The sequence below is a fragment of the Vollenhovia emeryi genome, unplaced genomic scaffold (assembly GCF_000949405.1).
Source record: "Vollenhovia emeryi isolate VEMERY1.0 unplaced genomic scaffold, V.emery_V1.0 DF939145.1, whole genome shotgun sequence".
NCBI lineage: Eukaryota > Metazoa > Arthropoda > Insecta > Hymenoptera > Formicidae > Vollenhovia > Vollenhovia emeryi.
This window is the reverse complement of record NW_011967221.1, coordinates 3582165-3607497: the sequence shown is the minus strand read 5'-3', so window position 1 is coordinate 3607497 and position 25333 is coordinate 3582165. Positions and strand designations below refer to the sequence as shown.

General features: G+C 35.2%; 4 protein-coding genes across 22 annotated transcripts; 3 read left to right on the top strand and 1 right to left on the bottom strand.

The window, feature by feature from the left end:
* Positions 1-539: 539 nt before the first annotated feature.
* Positions 540-2425, top strand: LOC105566411 (loss of heterozygosity 12 chromosomal region 1 protein homolog). Of its 2 annotated transcripts, none has more exons than XM_012020397.1 (3): positions 540-663; positions 1133-1472; positions 1734-2425. In XM_012020397.1, the coding sequence occupies exons 1-3, from the start codon at positions 576-578 to the stop codon at positions 2239-2241; spliced, it is 936 nt and encodes a 311-aa protein (XP_011875787.1). In that variant the 5' UTR covers positions 540-575; the 3' UTR covers positions 2242-2425. The 2 variants fall into 2 exon arrangements, with proteins under 2 accessions (XP_011875787.1, XP_011875788.1); XM_012020398.1 differs by having other exon boundaries at positions 579-755.
* A 28-nt stretch (positions 2426-2453) lies between these two features.
* LOC105566412 (coiled-coil domain-containing protein 137) lies at positions 2454-3860 on the bottom strand. The gene is made up of 3 exons (XM_012020399.1): positions 3469-3860; positions 2572-3386; positions 2454-2488 (listed from the first exon to the last, which is right to left on the bottom strand). The coding sequence occupies exons 1-2, from the start codon at positions 3543-3545 to the stop codon at positions 2573-2575; spliced, it is 891 nt and encodes a 296-aa protein (XP_011875789.1). The 5' UTR covers positions 3546-3860; the 3' UTR covers positions 2454-2488; position 2572.
* Positions 3861-4043: 183 nt separating this feature from the next.
* LOC105566410 lies at positions 4044-5113 on the top strand. Of its 2 annotated transcripts, none has more exons than XM_012020396.1 (2): positions 4044-4117; positions 4229-5113. In XM_012020396.1, the coding sequence occupies exons 1-2, from the start codon at positions 4087-4089 to the stop codon at positions 4576-4578; spliced, it is 381 nt and encodes a 126-aa protein (XP_011875786.1). In that variant the 5' UTR covers positions 4044-4086; the 3' UTR covers positions 4579-5113. The 2 variants fall into 2 exon arrangements, with proteins under 2 accessions (XP_011875786.1, XP_011875785.1); XM_012020395.1 differs by having other exon boundaries at positions 4053-4133.
* A 1607-nt stretch (positions 5114-6720) lies between these two features.
* Positions 6721-24470, top strand: LOC105566407 (G protein-activated inward rectifier potassium channel 3-like). 17 transcript variants are annotated; one of them, XM_012020383.1, is made up of 13 exons: positions 6721-7356; positions 7521-7587; positions 8176-8462; positions 13566-13680; positions 14106-14338; positions 14614-14887; positions 15013-15169; positions 15267-15488; positions 15754-16001; positions 16331-16575; positions 16747-16924; positions 23165-23379; positions 24362-24470. In XM_012020383.1, the coding sequence occupies exons 3-11, from the start codon at positions 8218-8220 to the stop codon at positions 16922-16924; spliced, it is 1917 nt and encodes a 638-aa protein (XP_011875773.1). In that variant the 5' UTR covers positions 6721-7356; positions 7521-7587; positions 8176-8217; the 3' UTR covers positions 23165-23379; positions 24362-24470. The 17 variants fall into 17 exon arrangements, with proteins under 17 accessions (XP_011875773.1, XP_011875774.1, XP_011875768.1 ...); XM_012020384.1 differs by having other exon boundaries at positions 6723-7356; positions 14977-15169; positions 16792-16924; XM_012020378.1 differs by having other exon boundaries at positions 6724-7356; positions 8204-8462; positions 14977-15169.
* Positions 24471-25333: the final 863 nt, after the last annotated feature.

The following is a 25333-nucleotide window of genomic DNA, read 5'->3' as shown; positions in this document are numbered from 1 at the left end:
CGGAAAATTGAGAACGCCCAGATCAAAGGTGCCGACAGAGAGTGGGCATACTGGTTATACTGTGCTTAAATCATCTATTGTAGACTGGGACTTAGTCCCAGTCTACAATAGAGATTTAAACCCTAAGCCTTAAGAAATTGACTAATCACAGTCGTGTATTCTACTCGTACTTGACCGTGATTGGCCAATTTCTTAAAGCTTAGAGCTTAAATCATCTATTGTAGACTGGGACTTTAGAAGCTAATACGGCTCTGTGATTGGTTATAAATACATTAAGAGTATACTTAAGATGATCTTAAATATAAGAACGGACTATGAATACCCGCCTAAGACACTCAGGTGAGGTTTTCAAACGCAGCGTACGTACGGCATCTGATATCCAATGGGAAAGTTGATTTTCTAGCGACTCCGTTGGAGTCCCTAGAAAACGAATTCTCCTATTGGATATAACAAATGTCGTACATTGGACATCGAATGCAGCGTGAATCTTCCACGTGCTTATTCGAGATGGCAGAAGTGTCGCACTGCGACGTCTGCGACCACCCGAATCCCTTAACTACACCTTTGCACAGTTAATGATCGATAGAAAAGTGACGTTGATTGACGTTCGAAGCAACGTTTTCGTAAAACAAGAACAGGTCAATCATGAGACACGAGATAAAAGTAATTCGGATGCGTACATAAACAATACATACGTAAAACACCCATAAAATGTATAAAAATATTAAATAGCAACAAATTAGCGTGAATCAAGCGTAAGTTAAAAATTTTTTGTGCAGTGTACGCATGTAAAAGTTCTTCGTTATTAAATTCAATGCATTGGATACAATAACAACGTGTTACGAGAAGACGTAAACAATACTAAAGGGGGTCGCCAATACTTTCGTAAAATCTGCAGAAGTAACTTGGGGATATAGCATCATGTGATACAAGATATATCATAAATACATTAGGTGTACTGTGATATTCCGCAAAAGTGTGGTTTTATACAAATATATATCAATTTTCCCAACTCTCACATACCTCAGTAAAACATATGAAGCTTGTCGCTCCACGAGGATGATCAGAAAACACAAAATATCGCTAAGTATACTGTAAGCTGGTTCTCTACGGGCACTTTTGTTCCCCGAAGCTCCGCGGGCCACGGAAGGTCTGAAAATGGGGTCCGAGCAAAGCTCCCAAAATACTAACCAGAGTGCCAACAGTGGGAAGACAAGGGCGAGTCAGCTCAGACGTGGCAAGAGCGTTCCGAGTCGCGAGAGAGTGCCAGAGGACACTCCGCCAAGGTGCACCAGTCCAGGCGCCAGCATCTGTTCCGACTCCGACCTCCCCTACATCTCCTACACCGTGAATCGACCTATCGGGGACTCGCCGAAGATGACGAACAAACAGTCGCAGCTCTACAGAGGGAAGAGTATCGCGGCTGGCGAAATTTCCAGGCGAAAAAACGGCCTAGGCATGACAAATCACAAGTGGGTATCATTGGGTCGCGTCGCCAATTTTCAAACTCGTCAGACATTTCCAATGAAACGAGAGTACACGTTAAGATGATAGCAATACCCTTCCATAAACTGCAACATTTTGTATCTATACTTTGTATAAAGAGAAAGTTTGCCACGAGATACTTTAGATAATATTTCTGTCTCGGTAGGGAAATCACAGTTTTCAAAATGTATTTTACGATCCTAAACCGTAACATTATACCGATTCAATCCCTTTCCATCTGTTAACAGTCACAGGAAGATCAACACGTCGGACAACAAGGCACACAGTATCGTGGTGGTGAAGCCAGCTCAAGCGGACCCTACAGCGGACAAGGACCCCGACATAGTCAAGCTACAGAGCATCCCGATGTTCCTGCCGATCATGCGCGGCACCCTGAACCTACCGCCGGGCGTGCGCGACCCAGAGGTCCTGGAGAGGCTCGATCCCGTCGGTCTGTTCAATCTGTGCGCACGCTATCAGCATCACCTAAACACGAACGCGCAGATAATAGCGGCCGAGCAGGCCGCCTTGTGCACCGGCATGGAGGTGGAGTTTAGCAAGGCGCTGAATCACGCCGTGGATCGACAGAAGCGATTCGCCAGGTTCGCGGAGCAGATGAACAAGGTGCACGAGCTCAGCCGGCAGCTCACACGGTGCCACTCGCTGCTCAATCAAACCCTCGAGAGCCTCGAGACGCTCAACAATCTGTTGCCGGTAGAAGAGAGGCTCGAGCCCTTCGTCTGGACCACGGGTTAAACGCGTCAACTAGAAATTTTATCGCTCCCACTTTCAGCGAGAAACCTGGATTCTATAAAACGCTTATGCCCTTCGACAGAGAAATTATAATTAAGAGATGTAACATAATATAATAATAATATAATAATTAAGAGATGTAAATATAGCATCGAGACGTTATCCGACTTCAAGACACTTCAATTAATTTCGTTGTAACAGTTTTCTCCCTCCCTCTCCTCCACATTCAACATAATCGTAACAAGAAAATCTGAAAAATAAATAAGAAAAAAAAGAAAATGAAATATACGCTTTATTGAAACAATTTATTGTCTTCGTGTAACTTGAACATACCCTAGCAGCTTCTATTAGCCGATCGCTGAGACTTCAATTGTCGGTAGGCTTCAATAGCTTCGTTCTGTCGCGTCTCTATTCTTCTCCTCTCCGCTTCGGATAGGTATTTCCTCTTTGCCGAACGACCGATCACCTTGGCAGCGGATGAAGCCTCTCTAGGACCTTCCAGTAACGAGTTCAACAATAGATCCTTCGGCTTCCTATCCCCGTCCATTTTCTTCGACTTGATCTTCAGTCTGGGAGGTTCGTGGGCGACTTCGCCGAAGCCGACCCTGTCTTGCAACCTCTCGAACTCGTCGCGGTTCTCCAGCGCCTTTTCCCTCTTCAAGCGCAGCTTCAGCTTGCGCTTGTCGTGCCTCGTCAACGTAGCCGCGGCCGCCCGCTTTTTCCTACCGATATTCTTGTGCTTCGCCTGCGGCGCCTCCGCGTCGTCCCCGTCGCGCTTGCGCTTCGTCAGACCCTGAATCTCCCCGGTGCCGGGGTCCCGTTCGACCTGGACGTCGTACTTCTTCTCGAACGCTACTTCCTTGAGAAAGTTGTGCGTGTCCCTGGACACCCTGTGCATGAAGTCGTGACCGGACTCGCCCGGCCGCTGCCGGAACACCGGCGTGACCTTCTCCGGCTTCGCTCGCGGGCGATCCGGCCCGCGCTGCTGCCCCACGCAGATGAGCGCATTCTTTCTCCGCCGTCTCCTCTTCGTGACGCCTGCGCCGGTCCTCGCGGCCTCCTCCTTCAATCTAATCACGCGCTCCAGGCTCTTCGGGACCGCCTGCTCGTCCACGTTTCTCGGCGCCGCGTTCGTGCGCGACTCTAACCTAAAATCCGCTGCCGGCTCAGTAATTATCATTTAAGGCCCCATCGCGCTGGGGCTCTCGTATTCTTTACTGTGCAACTCACTCCGCCAGGCGCCTCGCGCGCTGCTTCTCGGGATCCTTGACACCCCGGTGCTTCTTCCCCGGTATCTTGCGGCCCATCTCGCGTCCCGTCGTCCCTCCCTCGCCGCGTCAATCCGCGCCTCGCACGTGGGCCGCGTCAACAGCTTGTTTACAAACGACAGCTTCGGTTAAGTCGCCTCACCTTAGATCCCGACGAAGGCGCGCCCGTTTCGCGCGTCTCCACGTAGAAACGAAGGTACGAGGAGCGTCGCTCGTGACGCCGACGGCAGAAATCGGGCGGCGAAGTCTGCGTGCTCCGAGCTGGGAGATCGGTCGCGCCGAGGTTAGGTGACACGAGCATGCGCCGGGCAGGCGTCAGGTTGGAAAAACGCGCGAGATACGAAATGCCAAGCATAATTGTGTGCACAATTGTACGCGGAAAACGGGCGTGCAGGCACCGTGTCCTTAACCTAAATCTGTGAGGCCCTTCAACCCTTCAACTAATGATCGAAAACACAGCTTGCAAACAAAAATCAAGTTGGCAGCATGGGAAATTCCTAGAAGTTTCTTTCTCTCCCCACGTCTATTTCCACGCGGTGGCGCTGATGAAGCAGCTTTTCCGTCGATCTATGCGAGGTCTATGGCTCGAACGCCCGGAACGTCCAAACAAGGTTAGACGAGACTCTCGTGAATTTATTCAAGTCGCAGCCGAACAGCTGATTCGTATTGCGCGTACGTTCTCTTTCCGTTGATCTAATTATCCTGAAAACGTTTTGCACTAGCATGCGTCTTGCCCAGAGAGCCGAAACAAATGAGTTCCACCACGCTTCGATCGAGACTGTTTGTTGCCAAAAGGCTGTGTTGTTGTCGGCGGAACTCGTCGACGCGGAAAGACGACGAGGAACGGGTCGATCGCGCCAGAGAGGATTCGATCGACGACCTGGCGGAGCCGACCAATTGCTGCATGTCGGGCTGCGCAAATTGCGTGTGGATTAGATACGCGGAGAGATTGAGTAGCGCGATGGAGAGATCCGACGTGGATCTGCAGAGGACCATCCTCGAGAAGGTGCAAGATCCTAACATGAGGGCGTTCCTGGCGATGGAACTGCGGTGCCGGAAGCTGACAAAATAGCGCGAACGTGTCGTTATGAATCGCGCGAGAGAGGCAGTCCGACAGAATACACCCTCGTAGCATATAAAACCAGTAGTCGAACAATTCGCAGGGTGTCCAGTGGTCGGGGAAAATCTGGAAAACCGGGAAACTGTCAGGGAATTTTAGAAACCTGGAAATGTCGGGGAATTTTACGATTTGTCTGGATTTTTTTACATCGTTTCACATTTTTCTGAATAATTTAAAGTTTAAAAAAAAATACACACTGTTATACATAGATGGTATAATTGCTTTAATTTAAATTTTTATCTTTCTGAATTCCGGACTTTTGTTTCCCGTGAAAAATATTTCCAAGGACTTCGTCATTTAACGTTTACTTGATTTACCATACAGATGCACGCAAATTATGCATCTTGAAAAGAATTACACTAAACGGTCGGGGGGGGGGGGGGAGGAAATTAATTCCGGCTCCTGGAAAGCCTGAAAAAGTCGGGGAATTTTTTTCATTGACTAAACAATACATGGTAACACGCCAATGTGGGTCACAAGGCAAGATGTAGGTAGCCCAACTTGCAAATCTTAAATCTTTCTGAAAATCGTGAATCTATATACCGTTTCTTTCCACATTAGTACTACGCGCCGATTTCTTTTCCGGACATAACGCAGTTTATCGTATACGTGGAAAGATTTAAGTTTTGCAAGTTGGGCTACCTACATCTTGCCTTGTGACCGACATTGGCGTGTTACCATATATTGTTTAGTTTTAGATAGGGGTCTTACTTGAAAGTTACTTGTTTTTTCATTGAGTTTGCTGGACACCCTGATTCGGATTAAAACAATTGCGGTTGCTGCAAGAGTACTTTGTACATACATAGACTGTATATAAGGTTCTAGAGAAATTACTTTCAATTCATGTAAATATAACTCGAGATATAAATATGTAATTATGTATATAGATGCGTACAATACGTATATGATATTGTGTTATTTAATTGGAAATTCAACTGTAAATTTACCCCGCATTATTCGCGCGATTCTTTTTACATCATTGTACCTCAGTTTTTATTTCTCTCTTTAATACAGGATTAAAAGTTGACGGTATTCTGTATATCTCCCGCATAAAAATAAGTACACAGGTTCCTCTTTAATTGTGAAAGAAAAAATTTTTACTCTGTAGATTTAGTGGGTTTCTAAGACTGAGGTATTTCATCGCACATGAATAATGTTAGGGTTGATAAGCTTTTGTAATCAAATAGTAAAGTAAATAAATGTAATATAATTCAGCTAACGGAAACGCTTATATATAGTAGATTAAATTTCAGAAATTAATTCATTTGGTAATTAATTTCTTTGGTAATTAATTTTAATATATAATTTTTCTATTTAGGCTTACACATTTTGTAAAATTTTAGTTATTTCATAAGTCTCAATTAGCTTACTATTATGCATCGCATATTCTTTATACGAGAAACATTGTTCAGTTTTTGAGTGCTTTCCAAACGAGGACCAAAATAGATGCTTACGAGACTACTCACCTTTCCGTTGCTGTTTCTCTTCTTTGCAATTTAAATTTAATTCCCGGGCTAATTAACCACACCTGTCTTCTATGATTTATTCGCTGACGGAGGTGCAAAGTTCATTGAAAACGTCGAAACTAATAGAATATATGGCATAGAAAAAATATATTAAGAGCAGCTTGAGGCAAAGAATAATTGTTAACAATTATATTTATTATTTAACTGACTTATCACAGCTTAACAATTTTTTTTTTCAATAGAATTATCAACGGAAATGTTACATAAGAATGAAAATTAGAACATAGATATTATTTCCCCAAAATCTTTTCCTAAAAAAAATAGTTTTAACATTTCTCTACGTCACGTTAAAAAAAATGTTCAAGATAACGTATTTGACGAACGTCTCTGCAGCGTACATTAAATTATATAGTAATAATGTTTTAGATTAACTATTATCTCAATACTTTATTAAAGAAATTACACAAAAGTGTAATTCCTTCAATAAAGTTCAATAAAGTATTGCCAGATACGTCGAATAATTTTTCCCATTACGTTTTTATTTCAATTAATCACTGGCGAAGAAAACACCCTCAGTTTTCTTAGATTAACAAATTAATTTCAACGTTCAATTCAGAGAATAATTAGTTATAGCGACACTGACTTTCGATTGCCACTTGAAATACTATCGAAAACCGTTCTCATATCAAGCTGCCATAGTTGTCGGGATTTTCGCAAATTGCGCATTGACATGAATTTATCGCCGTGCCGGAATCGACAAAATCAAAGTTGATGAAACCGCGGCGCAATCTTATATCCCGCGCAGCGTGGTCACACAGACGTCATGTCACGTTCCTCTTTCATGATGACGTGCATACGTTTGTACGCACTCACGCTCACGCGCGCCCACGCGCACTCGCGCGATTTATTTTCGCTTGGCGATTCTTGCGATCGCGCTTTGCCGCAATCTCGGCGGAGCCTCGGTCGAACGCGCAAAATGACGGCCACGAATTCCCGAACAATCTGTGGATCGATTCTTGCCATCGCTGCGCTATCATAGATTTCAATTTGTGATTACACCGTAAGCTGTGTTCGAGGAGCTATTAGTTATAATTAAATATCTATCCTCGTGGAGTGACGGCATATCGAGTGAGTTAGTGTGTGACCAAAGCTAAATGCATAGTAGTGAGATTGGATTGATAAGATCGCTCATCGTTCGGCAAAAGAGAATTAATTAATTGTTCTATATATAAAAACTACCACATTGAATAAATCAAAGAAGAAAGTAAGTTGCAATTAACATAAAAATCGAGAATAAATATAAGTAAATTATACAAGTAAAAAGTTAAATATTTTTTTATATGTATAATACGCATGATAATATAACTAGTGTAAAATATTTGAATTTTTGAATAAAATACTATTCAAATTATATTTTCGCAATTGGAGGACATGGTGAAAAATTAAGGGAATCTAGAATGTATAAATATACATGAGCAACAAGTGTCCCTATAAAGTAAGTAAAGTATTAAGCCCAAGAATAAACTGTACATTATATTTCCTCAGAGGAAACTATTTAAGATCCTTCGAAATTGTTAAAACATGTTCGCCATCAATTCAAGAAAATCAAATAAATCTGAATACGAAGAACAACGTCTGATCTTTAAACCCACGCGAGTCTTGAGGTTTCGAGTTTCTTAGCAAATCACGTCTGTTGAATCTATTGCAAATTTTTTTATCTAAAACACGATAATTAAAAATAAAACAATATAAAACTTTTTTAATGTCATGTTAATACAATTTTATAATCTTCGACAAAAAGAAATCTTTTTCATACTCTAAAATCATTAAAATGAAATAATTAAAAAATTCCTAAATATCTTAAATATTAATCGTAAAATTTATTTAATGGTAATGAACAAACGTTTCTTTACCACCATTAAATAATTTTATAATATATAAATTAAAAAATTTAGATTTTATAAAAGGTAATCGAAATGGAACAATTTGTCATTTATACTCTTCGTCTTTATTTAAAAAATTGTGAATTTTAATTAAAATTTGATCTAATGTAAATCAATTATCTAATCAAATAATGTCCCAGAAATGGATTAAAAACAAATTTAAATAAGGGTAACAAGTAAAAATGGACAAGGATCACGAGGAAGAACCCTCGACTATCACAGTTTCCCATACTGTGCCTTTAGGCGAATTATTGGTGCACACGTCAATGCCGGCGGCTGCAGTTGCAGTAAAATTATGCGGCGAAGATTCTGCGGAAGAGATAGGTGAAACAGTCAATCGGAAGAGGGGAAATATTTTAAGTACATTTAAAAGAAGAACCTTCAATAGGATCAGCTTTAAAGGCGAATCGGGTCCTCTATTAAATAGGTAAGAAATGTCATCATTTAAAAATGAATCTGATAAAATAAATCGAATTGTTGCATTGAAAATATCAGACAACCACTATAAGTTTAGCAGGGTTGGGAAGTAACTCGTTACGTGTAACGAAGTTACAGTTACAATTACTTTTTTTTTGTAACTCTAACGTAACTTCGTTACTTTCTCTCCGTCTGCAACTGTAACTTAACTCAGTTACATTTTTTCGATAACAAGTAACTAATTTAATAGGTACATTAATAGTTCCTTTATATATTCTTTAAACCTCCACAGATTGCATCAGGCCTTGCATTTACGCATAAACGCCTTTATCAACGCTTTACAATTAAAATGCAGATTTGATATTTTTATTTTCATTGCAGGAAAGTAACTGCAAAGTAATGTAACGTGTTACTTTTCAGAATTGGTAACTTGTAACTGTAACTAGATACTTTTATAAAGTAACTTTCCCAACCCTGCAGTTTAGTAAAATGACAGCCATAATGAGTTGCAATTATAACATTAACTCATTTTCGCTTATCGCAAGAATGTTTTAGACGGCAATATGCAGTGTAGGTTAGTTGACTGACCACTGTTGCACTGTTTAGAACTCAAAGAACGCTATTAAACAGTCACAGATTGCATAATAATACCATGAAACTTTGTCTTAATTACTTACTGATGTAAGTACATAAGAGAATTTTATTATAATTTAAAAAATATTCGTTAATAAGTCAATTATTCACAAAGTGTTCTAAATAGTAAATAATTAATATGTACATACATGTAATCAATCGATTAAGACTGACAGATTTATAACGGTTTTTTATCATCTTTTGTCGATTTGTTTGTGACATTATGTTACATTCTTTTATAAATAATACAACGAAAATGCGAATGTATAGTACTGCTAAAATAATTTCAGAATAATTCCACAAATTAATAATAAAATTATAGTTGGAAAACAAGATTTTTGGCTTTTAATTAAATTTAAAACATATCAATATTAATATTTATTACAGGTTTACAACATTTGATTTTTATATTCTTAATTAATAAAATGCATGATATATGTATAATGTATATACATAATAATTTTACTGTATTGTATGTATGTATTTCTATTTTAATTATGATTAGTATAAAAACAAGAAACACTAATATAATAAAATATTATTACGAGTTACAAAAAATTTCATTTAACTTTTGTGCGTATCGTTTGAAACAATTCTTCGAAACAATAGTCATAACCTTGTATAAATATGCATGCGTTACATAAGCTCGTGTCGATAGAAAGAAGCTTATCGCTTCCGTGTACGATAAATGTTGCAAAGAACTTCGTCACGATGACCAGTTAAACCGCGTTTGCTTGTTAATGTTATTTTCCATACAATAGAAGGTAATAATATACGTCGGCTGTATATTAAAATCGGGATTATTCGAGAGAATTGGATAAAATAGCTATCAAGAAAATTATCAAACTAAGGTATTTATATAAAGTTGTATTTATAAAGAGATATCTAAAACTCCGACGGTACTAAACGGATTATAAAGTCGATTCTCTTCATGTGCAGAATGCTTATGATATTCATCTCACTCAACGTTACATATTTCCTAACAGTGTCACGAAAATAGGCAGAACGATGTAAAATCCGCAATATAATGTGCGCTTTTACGAGACTCTGAAAGCAGCGATATATTGTTACTATAATTACTGTCATTGGACAGTTATCAGAAATCTTTCTCTACCTTAATGAAAGTAAAGATTATACCTAAAATTGCAGTAATAAACTTATCTTTTAAGAGAACGACGAGTTGAGCTCTTAAATTAATTTCTTTCTTTTTAATTAATGTTGTTTGAATCACGAATCCCAAAATTACAATGTTGTCATTTGACTTACATTTTAATATTTGAGTATATCTTGTAATCGTCCATTTGTATTATTTTCATAATGAAAAGTTTAGCATCATTGATTCCCCTCTTTGTGACGGTTCAACAAATTCCACAGATCGTGCCAAACAGACAAAGAGAAACTCGCCAAGTACCGAAATTACATTTGCAGTATTCGGTCGGCCTCGATTCTTTAACCAACGATCTTGATTAGCCGTGTTTGTATCTGATCTCGGTAATCAATTTAGTGTAAAAGTACACCAAAAATATACATTCTATACCAAAACAATACACAATGTTTAAAAAAAAATGCTCCAAAACTCATTAAACTGAAGAAAAAATTATTTAATCAAAAAGCTTCGTAAATCAATTCTTTCGAAATAAATAGCGAACTTCTATTTCGATAATGTTATATAGCTGCATCTGTTCATCGCTGATATGAGAACGAAGGATTATTCATTATTATTATTATCGTAATATGTAAATATATTTGATTTATTCAGCAAAATCTCATATGACAGTCGAGAATGTCAGTTAGATATGCAATTTGTAAATTTATTATCAATGGTAAATGCAGAAATGGTCGACATATAATATATATTTCAATTGAAATAGTTCATCTGTGCATTGTGTTCTATTCTAAAAGTATTCCATCCAATAACATTATACATTTGTCAAAACGTTTTACCAACAACTCCGTGGTATTGTTCCTTTTGTATTTACAATTAGTTTGCGTCTACGAGTGACCTAAGTCTATTTCCATTTCCGACACGATAACCTTCGTTTTAAAAGAGGTGTAAAAAATCTTAAGACCAGTGCTAGGAAAATTACGGCAAATATATAGGTACTAGTATTAACATTGTTTAGAAAATTCTTCAGCTATTAACTGGTATGCGAATAATGTTCGACGAGCTCTTTATTCTTCCGAGTTAAAGATAATATTTTGACAATGGCTTGTCAGAAAACGTGTTGTAAATTTTGTTCTTTATGCCCGACAGTCATTATTATCTTAGCTAAATTGATGAAAAAGACACGATACATTTTTATAATACCTATTTATCGATTACAATTACCACAGATATAGGCAAAAATTTTATATTATTATTGAAACAATTTTTCCTACAAAGTTTTTCAATAACTTATAACTAGATAGACTTATAAATTAACTTAAAAAAATTTTTTTTAGAAAAACTTTATTGGAATTCATTGAAAAATCTATCGAAAAGAAATTGAATTACGCTGTATAATATAATATTTCTAGTAAAGTAATAGGTAAATATATTTTTATTTTAGCGAGTTATATTATACTGTACAGTTTTTGTCTCTCTCAATTTTATTCAATAGATTTATTCGGCGAAATGAAACAATTACTTACTTTCATGATACAAAGGATAGAGAAAAATGAGTTAAATGAGCGGCGGATATTAAAATTCATCGATCTTGTGCCGATCGCAAAGAAATGGAAATAACGAATTTAGAACGACGTCGTTCGTCGGATCCTGAGAAGATTTATTATCTATGTGAGACGGGCAGGTTATCGGGACTGCGACGGGCGATCTCACAAGTGTCTATGATGGTTGTCAAAGCGACGACTTCCGGCGAAGCGGCCTGGCGCGAAGAATTGCTCAAGTAATCACTCTCAATAAGTCTCTCTTTTCTTCTTATCTTTTCTCCCTGTTTCGCATGTAATGCGAATTATACATTTAGATCATATCAACTGCATATATTTATACATATAAAATGCTTCGATGCTATTTTACTGGAAAATTTTCTTAATTCTCTTAATTTGAAACCGATTTCTCCTCAACAAAGTTATAGTTAATCATTGTACGTGAAATACCGTTGAAAAGTGCTGTTGCACTTTTATAAAGGACACTTTCGTAAAGTAAATATTTCCTGATGATCTGAAATATTAGGTACACGTGTTACAATGACGATCTCTTCACACCAAAAGAACATTATATCACGATACCCAGTAACCACGGAATTTCTGAATAGTGGATTTTAAATAGCAGATATTTCGTTAAGACTGTATGCGAGAAGTATTTCTCGTTTCGAAATGATCGCCCACGTTTCATCGAGCCGAGAAAGTGTTCACGATTATAGCAATTTACGGCAAGAAGCTTAGCAGCATTAGCGTCGAAGAGAATCTCGTTGGAAGATTGTGTCAAGCGAGTCACGTTTCTAATTTGACATTTTTCTTTTATTCGATAGCATTTATTTATTATTATTCTTTTTATTGAAAAATTATTATGCGTGTACGCACTCGCGCACATCGTGCATGCATTCGCATACATGCGGGAACTTTTAATTATTAATCTGTATAATGCTGATTATATTTTCTTCTCGGTAATTTATTTTATAGTAAAATGATTTATATAATTATTTATTTATCTACTTTATATAAAAGTGACATTATATTAATTACAATAATTTACTCAACAATCATATGTTCTTTCTTCTTTTCCACCTTTTTCACATATCATTACGCATATTACATCATCACGCGTATATTCAGGGTAATATAAAATTATTGGAAGAGATTAATTTCACGATTATATAATTTTGACGCGAGATCTCGAATTAATCGTTCATCATTTAGTTTCAAACAAAATAGCCGTTGTCTGGTCAATGGCGTTCTAAATTCGCGTGATTTCGCGCAACTTTCAACCCTGACATATTGACCCGTGACGCAAATAGATCGCCGGCGGCTTTGTACCACGCGCTTTTTGGCATCACGAATATTTGTGAACGTCATACATACTTTAAAGTTTTTTTTTTTCAAACACACACACATGCATGGAAAAGTCAGCTTGTGAGAATTTACGTTATTTTAGTTTCTATCTTCTTCTTGTATATTCTTTATTAACTTATTTAAAATAGAACGTTATTCAAATTTTTTTAAGTCAATAAATCTCACTAGTTGTGTCGAATAGTAAGTACAATTACAAATTTACGAGAGTTCAAAGAGATGGATCTTTTCGATGAGTATCGTTGCTAAAATCTCAACCTGTAAATTTTCAAGGTCTTTAATCCACAGATTTCTGTGAAACGACGAGATTACGTAATAAAATGTGTAAACCGTACGTTGCAGTTTCACTGACTAAAATTCTAGAATTGTTAAAAATTATTTTTGAAATAACTAATCTATTTATTTACAGTCCGAATTTGCACGAATGAAAGATTAAGAGTTTGTAAATTAATTTCTTAAATTTCTTTTTAAGATATCGCCAAACCAAATTTAGCTCCAGAAGAGTCCGCAAAAGAGTTGTTTTTAAACACGGCGACTGTAACATTGTTCAGGGAAATGTCGCCAAACGACGTCGGCGGTATCTTCAGGTGAATATTCTTGACACATTGAAATAAAGAGAGAGACATATTAACCCAAACAAATTCGAGCTTTGTACAATAAAATAAAGTATAAGTTTTATTGTTTCAAAGCAAATTAAAATTCTTTAAGTCCTTTTATCTTATTAACTAAATATATGTTTAAACCAAGTTTTTTACTATTTCAATTAACCGTAGATAATTAATAATTCATTGACCAAATATTAAGAAAACAATGTAACTGCAATTAACTAAATACAATTTATCAAAATGTTCAATTATTTATATATGTTCTATTAATAAAATGTAACCAGTCGAAGAAATTAAAAGCTTCTTGCATAATTATATCTCGTTTGTATTGTAACTGTTTTAATAACTGTCATAGATACACGCTATTTTGCCACACAATTACCATAACAAAAATGATTCCTTTGCAGGACATTTTCACAACATTGGTTGATGCGCAATGGCGATGGACGCTCTTGGTGTTCTCCATGAACTTTCTATTATCTTGGCTAGGGTTTGCACTTATATGGTGGTTGATCGCGTATAGTCATGGCGATCTTGAGCCCCAGAATTATAATAATGAGACTTTCACCCCCTGCGTCGTGGATATACGCAACTTTGCGAGCTGCTTCCTGTTCTCCGTCGAAACGCAGCACACAATTGGGTAGATATCATTATAATAATTTTTTATGTGTCTGTATTATTGTCATTACTATATATTGTTATAATATAACTAGATATTAATTACTGTTATACTACTTTGCATCTTTTTCTTCCGTTTTCTCTCCGTCAAAATTATCATCACGATTTCAATCTTTTTCTCCTTGTATATATTCTTGTTTCTTATATCTTCTTAATGTAATGTAATTAGAAATTATGTTATTGTCAAACTGCCAATAGTATTACACATTCCGATTAAAATATAAATTAATGATGTAGATATGGGGCGAAACATATAACGGACGAATGTCCGGAGGCAATTTTCACCCTGTGTATTCAATCGATGACTGGAGTGATCCTGCAAGCGTTCATGGTTGGCATCGTCTTCGCCAAACTGTCACGTCCTAAAAAGCGCACGCAGACCCTGCTCTTTTCGCGTAATGCTATCATCTGCCAACGAGACGATCAGCCCTGCCTAATGTTTCGCGTTGGCGATATGCGCAAGAGTCACATCATCGAGGCTCACGTTCGTGCTCAGATGATCAGGAGAAAGGTAAAGTCTAATGTTATATATCCCTACACGTGAAGAAGAAATGAATAGTGCCTATATCGTGGTTGTTGATGTACTTATATATGCTTTAGGTTACTAAGGAAGGTGAATTACTGCCGTTTTTCCAGACGGAACTAAAAGTGGGAGGTGACGGAGAGGAGGATAAGATTTTCTTCATCTGGCCGACCACAATTGTTCATAAAATCGACCGGTACTCACCGCTGTACAAAGTATCGGCTAGCGATATGTTGCGCGAGCGATTCGAAATTGTCGTAATACTGGAAGGTAAGAACGTTGTCACGTCTTGTTGGCAGTTTGACAATAGACATTTGAAATCTTTAACTTGATTGTATTACATGATAACAATTATTAACACCGATAGGAGTGATCGAATCCACTGGTATGACGACACAGGCGAGAAGCTCGTATTTGCCATCGGAGATTTTATGGGGTCACCGATTTCAGCCAATCATTACTTTCCGCAAGGAGACTGGCGAGTACGAGGTCAATTATACTCTTTTCAACAATACTTACGAAGTAGACACCCCACTTTGTTCCGCTGCTGATCTCGATCGCATTCGGGCGATGCATCGCATAAAAACCGGTAAAAATGTTATTACTTTTGATTTGTTCACTAATTACACTTATTATTTTCTCCTACTTTGTTATTTTTATTTTTAATATAGCATTTGTGAAGCATTCGTGAAAGAATATATAGCCGAATAATTTTTCTCCTTGCCTTCTGCATGCTTATCTATTTATCCTTGCCTACCTATCTATCGATCTCTCTTCCCTTTCGCCGTATGTTTCTAATTGTTGCGAATTAATCATGTTAATTTCTAGCTCTTAATTGGCAATGTCTTTTATAGAACGTCTTAGCTCAAATACGTTCCCGGAATATCATGAAACATACAGTAGCAGTTCTTTAACGATGACCTCTGAGTCGAGTCTGAGAGCTTCAACTGGCGAGTTACATATGCAAATGCCAGCGACGATGTCGACAACCCCTCTCAATCCAATACCAGTGATCATCACCAAGTCAGATGATTCGCGCGGACAAGAGAGCATCAATATGCATCCTGACGTATCACTGTCTTCCTCTTCCGCGCAAAATGAGGTGATCATTAGTTAAAATGACGTAAATAGACAGATGTAATGTGCAAAATATTTTACTATTGTAATTATAAACTTTTTGTAAAAAATGATTAGCAAAGAGATTCCCTTTTAATATTTTCATACTTTAATAAGGTCTCTCTTGTGAGACAAATAAATACAGCTACCACATTATTTAAAATTTTAAAACTTATTATAAGCAGACAAATAATAATTAAATACGATATTATAATAAATGTTTATGTTTACAAACGTACGTAATAACAATAATAAGTTAAAATATTAACAATGTAATAATAAAAGTTATATCAATATTTTTGTTTATATTTTTAGGTAACAAAGCAGGAATATGATATTAAAACTTCAAAAAATCCAGAGGATTACGATCGTGCTTTGGAGAATATTAACATATCTTTAGATAAGAAAAACAGGAATGGGGAGGAAGATAGAAATGGATTAAAGACGAAGTTGCACTTGAAAAGAAACGAAGAAGTGAGATCGAGATCCAAATCTGTAGTAGAGGAAGCTCAAGATAGCGACTTAAAGAGGTCATTCTCCAGAAGTAATGCGGATATTAGGTAGACAAAAAATTGTACATATTCTATTTTGTATCCTGTGTGCATATTGTATAATATACATTTATATGTATGTGTTAAAAAATAATGGATATCCTAAATATTTTGTGTTATATAATTTAAACATTTTGTGCCTAATACGCGATTTAATTCTATTTCAATTTTCTCAAACAGACAAAGAAATATTGCGAATTCTTCAGAATATCCTATTATGCCTAGAAAGTCCAGTGTGTCTAGTGACGACCACAAGATCGAGGAGGTTTCCAAGAAGACAAATTTTATTACGAACGAGGAAGCATTAATCATTGATCCTAATAATTCTCAAAATATATCCTTAACTGAGCAAACATAGGTAAGTGTTACAAGAACTAAGTGTCTTTGTTCTCTGTTCATAATACATACAGTCTATGTACACTGTATACACAGAATTACAGTTTATAATTGTACACACATGGAAATAAATTAAGAATGTATTCTAGACAGAGATTAAAATACTATTATACATGGTTAAATATGTGTATGTATACATAAATATACAAATATACATATACAAGTGTATATACGCCATATATACACCTGTATTTTATACAGGGTGAGTCTTTCCATATCCGACAAAATTTTTGAGAAGGTAGAACGGATCGAGATGAACGGAAAAGTCCTGTACCATTTTGCAATTTTCGTAATAGTTAACGAGTAATTAATTATTAAAAATCGTTGTCTTAGGCCGGTCTACCGCCCAATTTGAGCGCGTGGTGAGATGTGCACATAGCAATATCGATCGCCGGGCGGTCACATCTTGCCACGCGCTCGAATTGGGCGGTAGGCCAGCCTAAGACAACGATGTTTAATAATTAATTACTCGTTAACTATTACGAAAATTGCAAAATGGTACAGGACTTTTCCGTTCACCTCGATCCGTTCTACCTTCTCAAAAATTTTGTCGAATATGGAAAGACTCACCCTGTATACACATATAAGATGAGAGATTTATGATAATAGGACAATCGCAAATATTTAAAAACTTGCAAAAATACGAAAGCAAAAAGAGAAAAAGAGACGAATAAGTAGCTCTTTCTCACTCCAGCAATCCCAATAAAATCTTTATTTGATATTTTGTAAGTATCACTATATCACTCGAACGGTAAAGTCTTCAAACAATATTTGGTAATCTTTATTCACAATATTTTTATATTTTTGTCTATTTAGCACATTCCTTGCCACCACTGATAACCTCTGCTGGATTTTTTATTTAGTTTGATATTTTAATTATAAACACAAACGTCATCATGAAATATACTATTGTAGTGTCATTATTTATAATTATACATACATACAATTATCATACCATGTACCATCAGTGGCTCTCGTGGCACACATTGTTCCTAAAATGTATAAAAAGTAAATTAAAAGTGATATATTTTCTTTAAAGAGTTGGTTTGAATTTTAACATATCTTAAATAAGATAAAATGAAGACACGTATAAGAAAAGTATATATAAAAAAATCTATTTTCTTTTTAATTTTTAGAAATTGCACGCATCTTTTTTATTTTATCTCTTTAAATTTACGTACATATCCAGTTATCTGTTATGTTAATGTGGCGACTTTTTATGACGATTGATCTAACAAGTCTTATCTACGTATAGCCTGTTTTCAAAAATAAAAGATAAAGCTTAAAAATATTTCTGTTAATCCAGAAGATATAAGGTACCTAAGTATTAATCCTTGTAAAGTTATCAAAACTTTGAAATATTAAAAATACTCTGGTTTACGAGTTTTATTGTTCCACACTTTAAATGTCTTCTACTAAAAAAAAAATTGTCACTGTAATGCTTTCTCTTCAAAATTATAAAAATTTTGTATCTAAACAACATTTGTCTACATTATATTGGTAATAAGAAAGAAGAAGTTTGAAATGAGCAGTGTTATTACCTTTCTTTATTCATGCACGTATGTCATATTTGTATGCGTACCTATACACTTTTACGTATATACAAAGTAAACTAATAATAATAACTGTCACTATTTAAAGTATTTTTTTTAAATACACGTTTCTTTCAAATGCAAGTTAACAAAATTTTTTAGACTAAAGCTATTTACACTTGCTAAATTCAAAAAGACATTGAGTGGTGGCATTATGTGTGTGTGCGCACGTGTATACGTATGTGTGTGATTAAAAAGTAATATTTTTAGTTTAAGTATATAAAATGGAAATAGAATACAACGGCAATGTTGTAATATTATATAAATTGTAGTGATAAGAAGAAAAATTGTCTGTTTAAGTTCGTCCATTGAGGACGTATTTTACTAAATTTGCAATTTATTAATTTCATTTTCGTGAAAAGTAGACTAATAGGAATAACAATGCTTTTACTTAGCCAGAAAGTGAATTGGATAATTAATTTGAATACACGCGAAAAAATTTTCACGAAACACCGCTGTAGCTTATGTAGTGTTATATGTGACATACGTGATGAACGCGTTAAACGCGCGACAAGATTAAGAGATTGACTGGTGCGATAATGAGGGCACTTCCCGGCATTAAATTCATCCCTCTTCTATGACTCTCATCATCAATTCTTCGCCTAGCCAACATCAATCAGCTTTTTGTATATTCTACAGAAGACAACTATCGAAAAATTTTCTTTCTCGTTAATTTTGCATTATTCTAAACTTATTCACTTTGGATTTAATCGTGCAAAATTTTAATTTTTATAATGATAATATTTTTTTAACTTTAACTGTTGTGTTTGAAGTCATCAATGAACAATAGAAATAATTAAAAATATATTTATTATTAGTATTTTAATATTGAAAATAATTATAATAATTAATTTGCTATGTTATAAACGAATCTTTATATTTATAGTGCGTTCAAAAATTTTGATTCTATAATAATCTTCTTATTACAATAATTGTCATATTAGTAATTAAAATATTTCTAAAAAATTATAGTTGTTTTATAAATTTTATATACAGTTTGAAAATTAAGTGATATTAACGTATAATATAGCGTTAGACTATAAATTCGAGAAGAATTTTATAACAATAATTTACCAAAGATTACAAATATGTAATATTTTCTAAGAGATGTAAAAGTAAATATCAAAATTAAAAACTTTTTTGTTTAAATATAATTTTCATTTTGATTATTCGAGGGAATTCAATCAGAATTGTCTAAATTGGAGTATAATTGTTGTATTATAGTCGGGATAATAATTGATTATATGGATTATGAAACATTATATTGAATACAAGGACAGCGAACACTTTACGTGGTCGGTCTTTAATCGTCAAAGCCCGGATGCTGCGTAGTTAGAAGAACTTAAGGCGCACGAATGCACTGCGTGACGTCTTTGTGCCCTAGTTAGGACAATTTAGATAACCTTCACCGATAAATTTGGCTCATTTTAAGCGTTTTCTCAATGTAAAAATATGTCATCTTATGGTGAACTTTGCGTGACTGTGAGAGAATGGATCTACAGAATAATAATAACAAAACTACGCTAACACCAATGAGTTGAATATTTTCTTCATTTGTTACATCAGGCAATTTGTATTTACGTTCTGCTGATTTTTAATACACGCTGGACATTTATGAATATATTGCTGCAACATTTAAGTTCGAAGTTAAATTCGAAACTGCATAATGCATGTTTATATAATTTCACTATTCGATCGCTCTTTATTTGCAAGATTTAATGCACATCATGACAAATTTCCGCGAATCATGAATCACGATTCGTGGTGCAGCAACACTAAAGAATCTGCATATCAAACCGAGGACAGACAGGCTGTCCGCAATTTGCCATTTGCAAGGTGATATGCTTTTTTCATTCTTAACATGATCCATTCTTAAATGTCATTCTAGACGACGGCCAGTGTCATCGGGACGCTACGTTACTCCCGTAACCTTCAAACTGTATCTTACGTTCACGTATAACATTTACTTAAACTAAAAGTTATGGAATTCTTTCGAACTTTTTTTCTAATTCTCTTCAATATTTTCATTCTAAAAAAAATCTCAATGCATTCACGCACATGCACACGATATATTTTTACTTAAATACGAAATACAACAATTAAACGTATATTTATATTTAAAATATTTCACACCGTTCAAATCATTGATACTATATTCGTGTATTATGTGCATTCCAAATCAGACACGACCCGATAACTTTGATCGTACAATTTAATAATGTTCCTTTTAGCAAAAAAGAATGCAAAAGTCTTAGAACAAGAGCTTTTAATCGGTGAACATTATAAAAAATATATAAGATAGTGAACACGTAAGATTTTCATATAGAAGTATTTAAAGTTAAAGTTATACTGAGCTCAAAGCTATATGAATTAAAAACTGAATATTAAATTTATTTAACACTGTCTAATGTAATTTACTGTTGGGTACAAGTATACTGAATTATAATAATATTAAATCGACTGTGCTAATTTTCATCTTATATCTACGTCCTGGCAAGTTGCTCTTTATTATCAATTCAAGAATAATTAATTACAGTAACATTAAGTAGTCATTTTTAACATTTAAAATTATTTATGTATATCATACGATACATATAAAGTTATTGGATCCTGCATACATTATCATATTCCATCGTCACCATCACCTATATGTGTATGCTGTTGCGCAAATTATACATATAGGATTACAATCAATTGCATATATAGAGTGCGTTAACGTCAATAATCCAAACTTTGATAAAGAGATTGAAAAGAATCGTGAAATAAGTATGGAGAATGCACATATCTCGCACATGTTTCGAGCGTGTGTAAACGCAGCTGTTAGATACTGTGAAGAAGACGCGGATGATATCACGGATTCGACCGTGAAGATACGGAACTTTCGCGTCGATTCTCGATCTCATAAGCCAGTAGGAGGTGGCACGAAAGAGAGGGATAAGATGAAATGAGAGAGAAAACGAGAAGGGTGGGAGATGAAACGGCTGTGAACGACTGACGTCACTCAAAAAGCCCGTTGATGCGTCTTTTCGTCAATGCGAGTTAGCTCGCAGTTTCGCGAAACGCTTTGTCATCGGTGTCGTACGTATTTTTCTCGCCGTGAAATGCCCATGTAAACGTGATATGCAGCATCTCCACAGTGATGCATAAGGATTTTCTGAAAACACGCCGAAGCACCAATAAGAAAAGAAAGAGGAAAAGTGTTTGATAATTCAGTTTGGAGGTGAATCGTCATAAGCATGCGCGAAATTCGTAGAGGTATGTAAATGACAATGTAAACAGAATGTTTCAAAGCGAGAAACGTACAAGGTGAAGCGGAATGTGAACGATATTTTTGAAGATATAGAGATTACAATTGCTTAGAATATTCAATATACGATACGCAGATTTTATCTCGATTCTCTTATTTATGATAATACATTTAAAACATTACCTTAAAGTGTATTGCAATAATGATTTCGTATTCCAGAAAAGTGTGGGGATACTGTTTTTCAGTTTTCCATTATGTTTGTAAAGGATTTCATATTACTATTGATTATTATATTTTTTAAATAAATTAAACATCAAAGACGCAGTAAAGTATTTTCACACTGTACGCCAATATTTGGTAACTTTTCGAAAAACAATCGTTTCAAAGATTCTAAAGCAACTGTTTTCTTCCATCTTTCCAATATAGAGAATTACTTCTCTTATTGGAAAACTTTAAATGAACAAAGGAAAATCTAATATCTATGAGCAACAGCGAAACAAATTTACCGCATATCAGTTGAGAAAATTTTTTACATTAATTAGAAAATAACACTAGTGCTTCGCTTGATTTCGTGTTTGAAATTCAAGTTGATTCGACACGCGAGCGCAGAGGATATATGGATCCGCAAATATCTATATAGGGTTAATAGAGGCTTTTATATGTCCTCGCGTGCCCGTTGGGTTTCCGGCGCAGCAGGAAACGTGCGGAAAGCGGAGAAGTGCCGTCACGCCGTATTAGGTTCATGATATTAAGTCCATTTTATACACTCTGTGAGATTTGATATTAGAATTTTATTTACAAATGTGTGTGTGTGTGTGTGTGTGTGTATGTGTTAAATTGCAATATTATAGTATTAAACTCACAGTATAGATGAAAACATTATTAACATAGACGTATTATATTGAGAAACATATACTAATTATAGACACATTCTAATTAAATAATAATATATAGATCAAATATATTAATGTGCATTAAAAACGATACGTAATAGCTTGTGCTTTATTGTCCGCGCACACAAATTAATAAATACATTTTATAAATATGTGACAACATAACACCAAGTTTACTCAGATCCTTACAAGTTTTCTAACGCAGAGAGTTATGATTCTATTTATAATTTAATGTCTTTACAGTTATAAATAGAATATATCCTGACATTTTGATAATTTTTCAAGTAACTTTATCGAAATATCTCAAATTTATTTCTTATATTAGTGCTTTTTTTAGATTTATTAAATCTAGTATATTTATAAATCTATATAGAATTTTACGAGTATAGCTACGAATTACTAAATACAAAAGTGGACGTGTATGCGTAGTAGTAAGTTTACACAAGTATTTGCCCCCTTTTTTATACTAGATTGTTTAATGTGGGCTTTATGCATGTACGATGATTAAGGCGTGCGTACTACCACCGCCTGCGCGCTGTAAAGAGATAAACGCTATGGCGAGATCTCATGTGACCCGAGAGAGCGAACGAACATGGGTGAATTTAAAACAGTCGTAAGCGTGACACGCATACGTGCGCTCGTTGTGAACTGGAAAAGCGCGGAAAAGCTACAATTACCTTTAAAGGTATGCCATTTTATTCTTTAGGAAATGTGTGGGAAGAACGACATTACTACGTACATTATGTAATATATTGTGTACCTATATTAACCAACGCTGTAGAAAATTATAAACATAGTGACAATACACGAGAGAGAGGGAGAGAGAGAGAGAGGGAGAGAATATTAGAATATATTTGAAATGTCTACTAATATATTAAAATATATAAAATTCAATATAGTCTCAAATATGTATCTACAATATATTCCAAAACTTGTCTTATCAACAGATGCATTCAGTCATTCTACGTTTTTTTATTTGAAGAAAAATTGATAATACTTGAAGGGATTCCATTAGAATAGAAATTTTATTAGAATTTAAATTTAATATAATTGTAAAATATTTTTCCAAAATGATATAAACAATGTCAATATCACTTCTATCAATGTATCAATATATGTATCAATAAAAACATGCTGGAAAGAATTAATTAAGGATTGAAGAAGCTTAATGTAGAAAAATTGCAAAGTCAAGTAATGAGATATTTTATTTATATAATTAAAACATAATGTAATGTAAAAGAACCCATTGTCTTACAACATTGCTAGTGCAATTAAATTGATAATATTTCCATACTGTATAGAAATCTTTACAAGACACATTTATAATACATAGTCTTCATTTTTTATGAATGACTTGGAAGTAAAATCATCAATTTAGAAATAGATTTTATGTCGTTTCGTTGCTGACGCAAAATTATTCCGGTAATTGCTAACTGATTGCTTCTTTTACGATTGAAAATTCTCAATCGTATGTTGCGTCATATTGACAAACTTATTGATTGCAACATCCATAATTTTATAATAGCAAGAAAACGCTTCTTTCGCTTACTCGGATTATTACTTACGTAATATGCTGATCACACATACGTAACAAGGTGCTTGTCAATTAGCGTAATGTAATGTATAAAAAATTCTCAATTGTCAAATGCAATTTCTTATTTACACAGGAACCCCAAAGGTCCAGAACCTACGAAGATCGAGCGATGCTGAATAATCGACATTTCATCTCTAAGATCAAATCGGAATCATTGCATTTCAATTAGCAACCAAAAAAAATAATAAAGAGACGGACAACCAGGCCACATAGCATACCACAAAATTGAAGAAACCATCAAGAAGATCGAAATGAGATGGTTAACGTGAAAATCGATTTTAACAAATCTAGAAAGGAAGAAAGAAAGAGAATGCTGCCGCAATGTCGAAATTAGAGCGATTTTCTTCTTGAAGAAAAGAAAGGATGATGGATGAATCGTCGAAACTCTTTCGGCTTCCGGGTACTATCGAAGAAGAGGAGGAAGAGGAACAACAGAAAGGAACGGAGGGACATAAAGTGAAGGAATTGCTAGACAACGCAACGGAATCTCTTCTTCTGGGCCAAAAAAGCTCAACACTTCCTAATTTACCAAGGAATGTCACTCTCATCAGGGTCAGCACTCAAAGTAGTAGTATCGCCGGAGGTATCGGTCGACAGGACTCTACCAGGTAAGAAGCTATCTGACTCAGATTGTTTCATTTGTTGAAAATTTCTTCATTCTTTTTTTTTTATTCAGATAATGCAGATTCTGTTTTAAAAATATTAAACGAGATCACGAGTCCGTCGCGAAGTTGTTTATTTTTGGAACAACGCCCTGCTAAAAGCGGGCACGTTACGTTTGTCGAGTAATTATCGGCGCCTCTGCTCAACAGGTGGTTTCCACGGTTTTAAACAGATTAGGCAAAGAAACAGAATGACGTATTTCGATAATTGAAACATTAAACTTAGATGGCGGTGTTTGGGAGATCCCGATAATTTCAACAACACGAGAATGATTCTGGAAAGTATTTTAGATGTTGAAAATTATGAGTAACGACTAAAAATATCTTCATGATTAATCATTCGTGAGTTGTTGACAACATACCAATTTAATAAGATGTGTAAA

Bases quoted from the DNA above. Each gene is read 5' to 3' on its own strand.
- LOC105566410 (XM_012020395.1), top strand. From the start codon at position 4,076: ATGCGAGGTCTATGGCTCGAACGCCCGGAACGTCCAAACAAGGTTAGA. The intron at 4,134-4,228 runs GTGAATTTATTC...GTTTTGCACTAG, and splicing joins CAAGGTTAGACGAGACTCTC to CATGCGTCTTGCCCAGAGAG.
- LOC105566411 (XM_012020397.1), top strand. From the start codon at position 576: ATGATCGATAGAAAAGTGACGTTGATTGACGTTCGAAGCAACGTTTTC. The intron at 664-1,132 runs GTAATTCGGATG...TGTTCCCCGAAG, and splicing joins TCATGAGACACGAGATAAAA to CTCCGCGGGCCACGGAAGGT. The intron at 1,473-1,733 runs GTGGGTATCATT...ATCTGTTAACAG, and splicing joins CTAGGCATGACAAATCACAA to TCACAGGAAGATCAACACGT.
- LOC105566407 (XM_012020378.1), top strand. From the start codon at position 8,218: ATGGACAAGGATCACGAGGAAGAACCCTCGACTATCACAGTTTCCCAT. The intron at 16,002-16,330 runs GTGATCATTAGT...TTATATTTTTAG, and splicing joins CCTCTTCCGCGCAAAATGAG to GTAACAAAGCAGGAATATGA. The intron at 16,576-16,746 runs GTAGACAAAAAA...TTTCTCAAACAG, and splicing joins AGAAGTAATGCGGATATTAG to ACAAAGAAATATTGCGAATT.
- LOC105566412 (XM_012020399.1), bottom strand. From the start codon at position 3,545: ATGGGCCGCAAGATACCGGGGAAGAAGCACCGGGGTGTCAAGGATCCC. The intron at 3,387-3,468 runs GTGAGTTGCACA...AGCGGATTTTAG, and splicing joins CGCGCGAGGCGCCTGGCGGA to GTTAGAGTCGCGCACGAACG.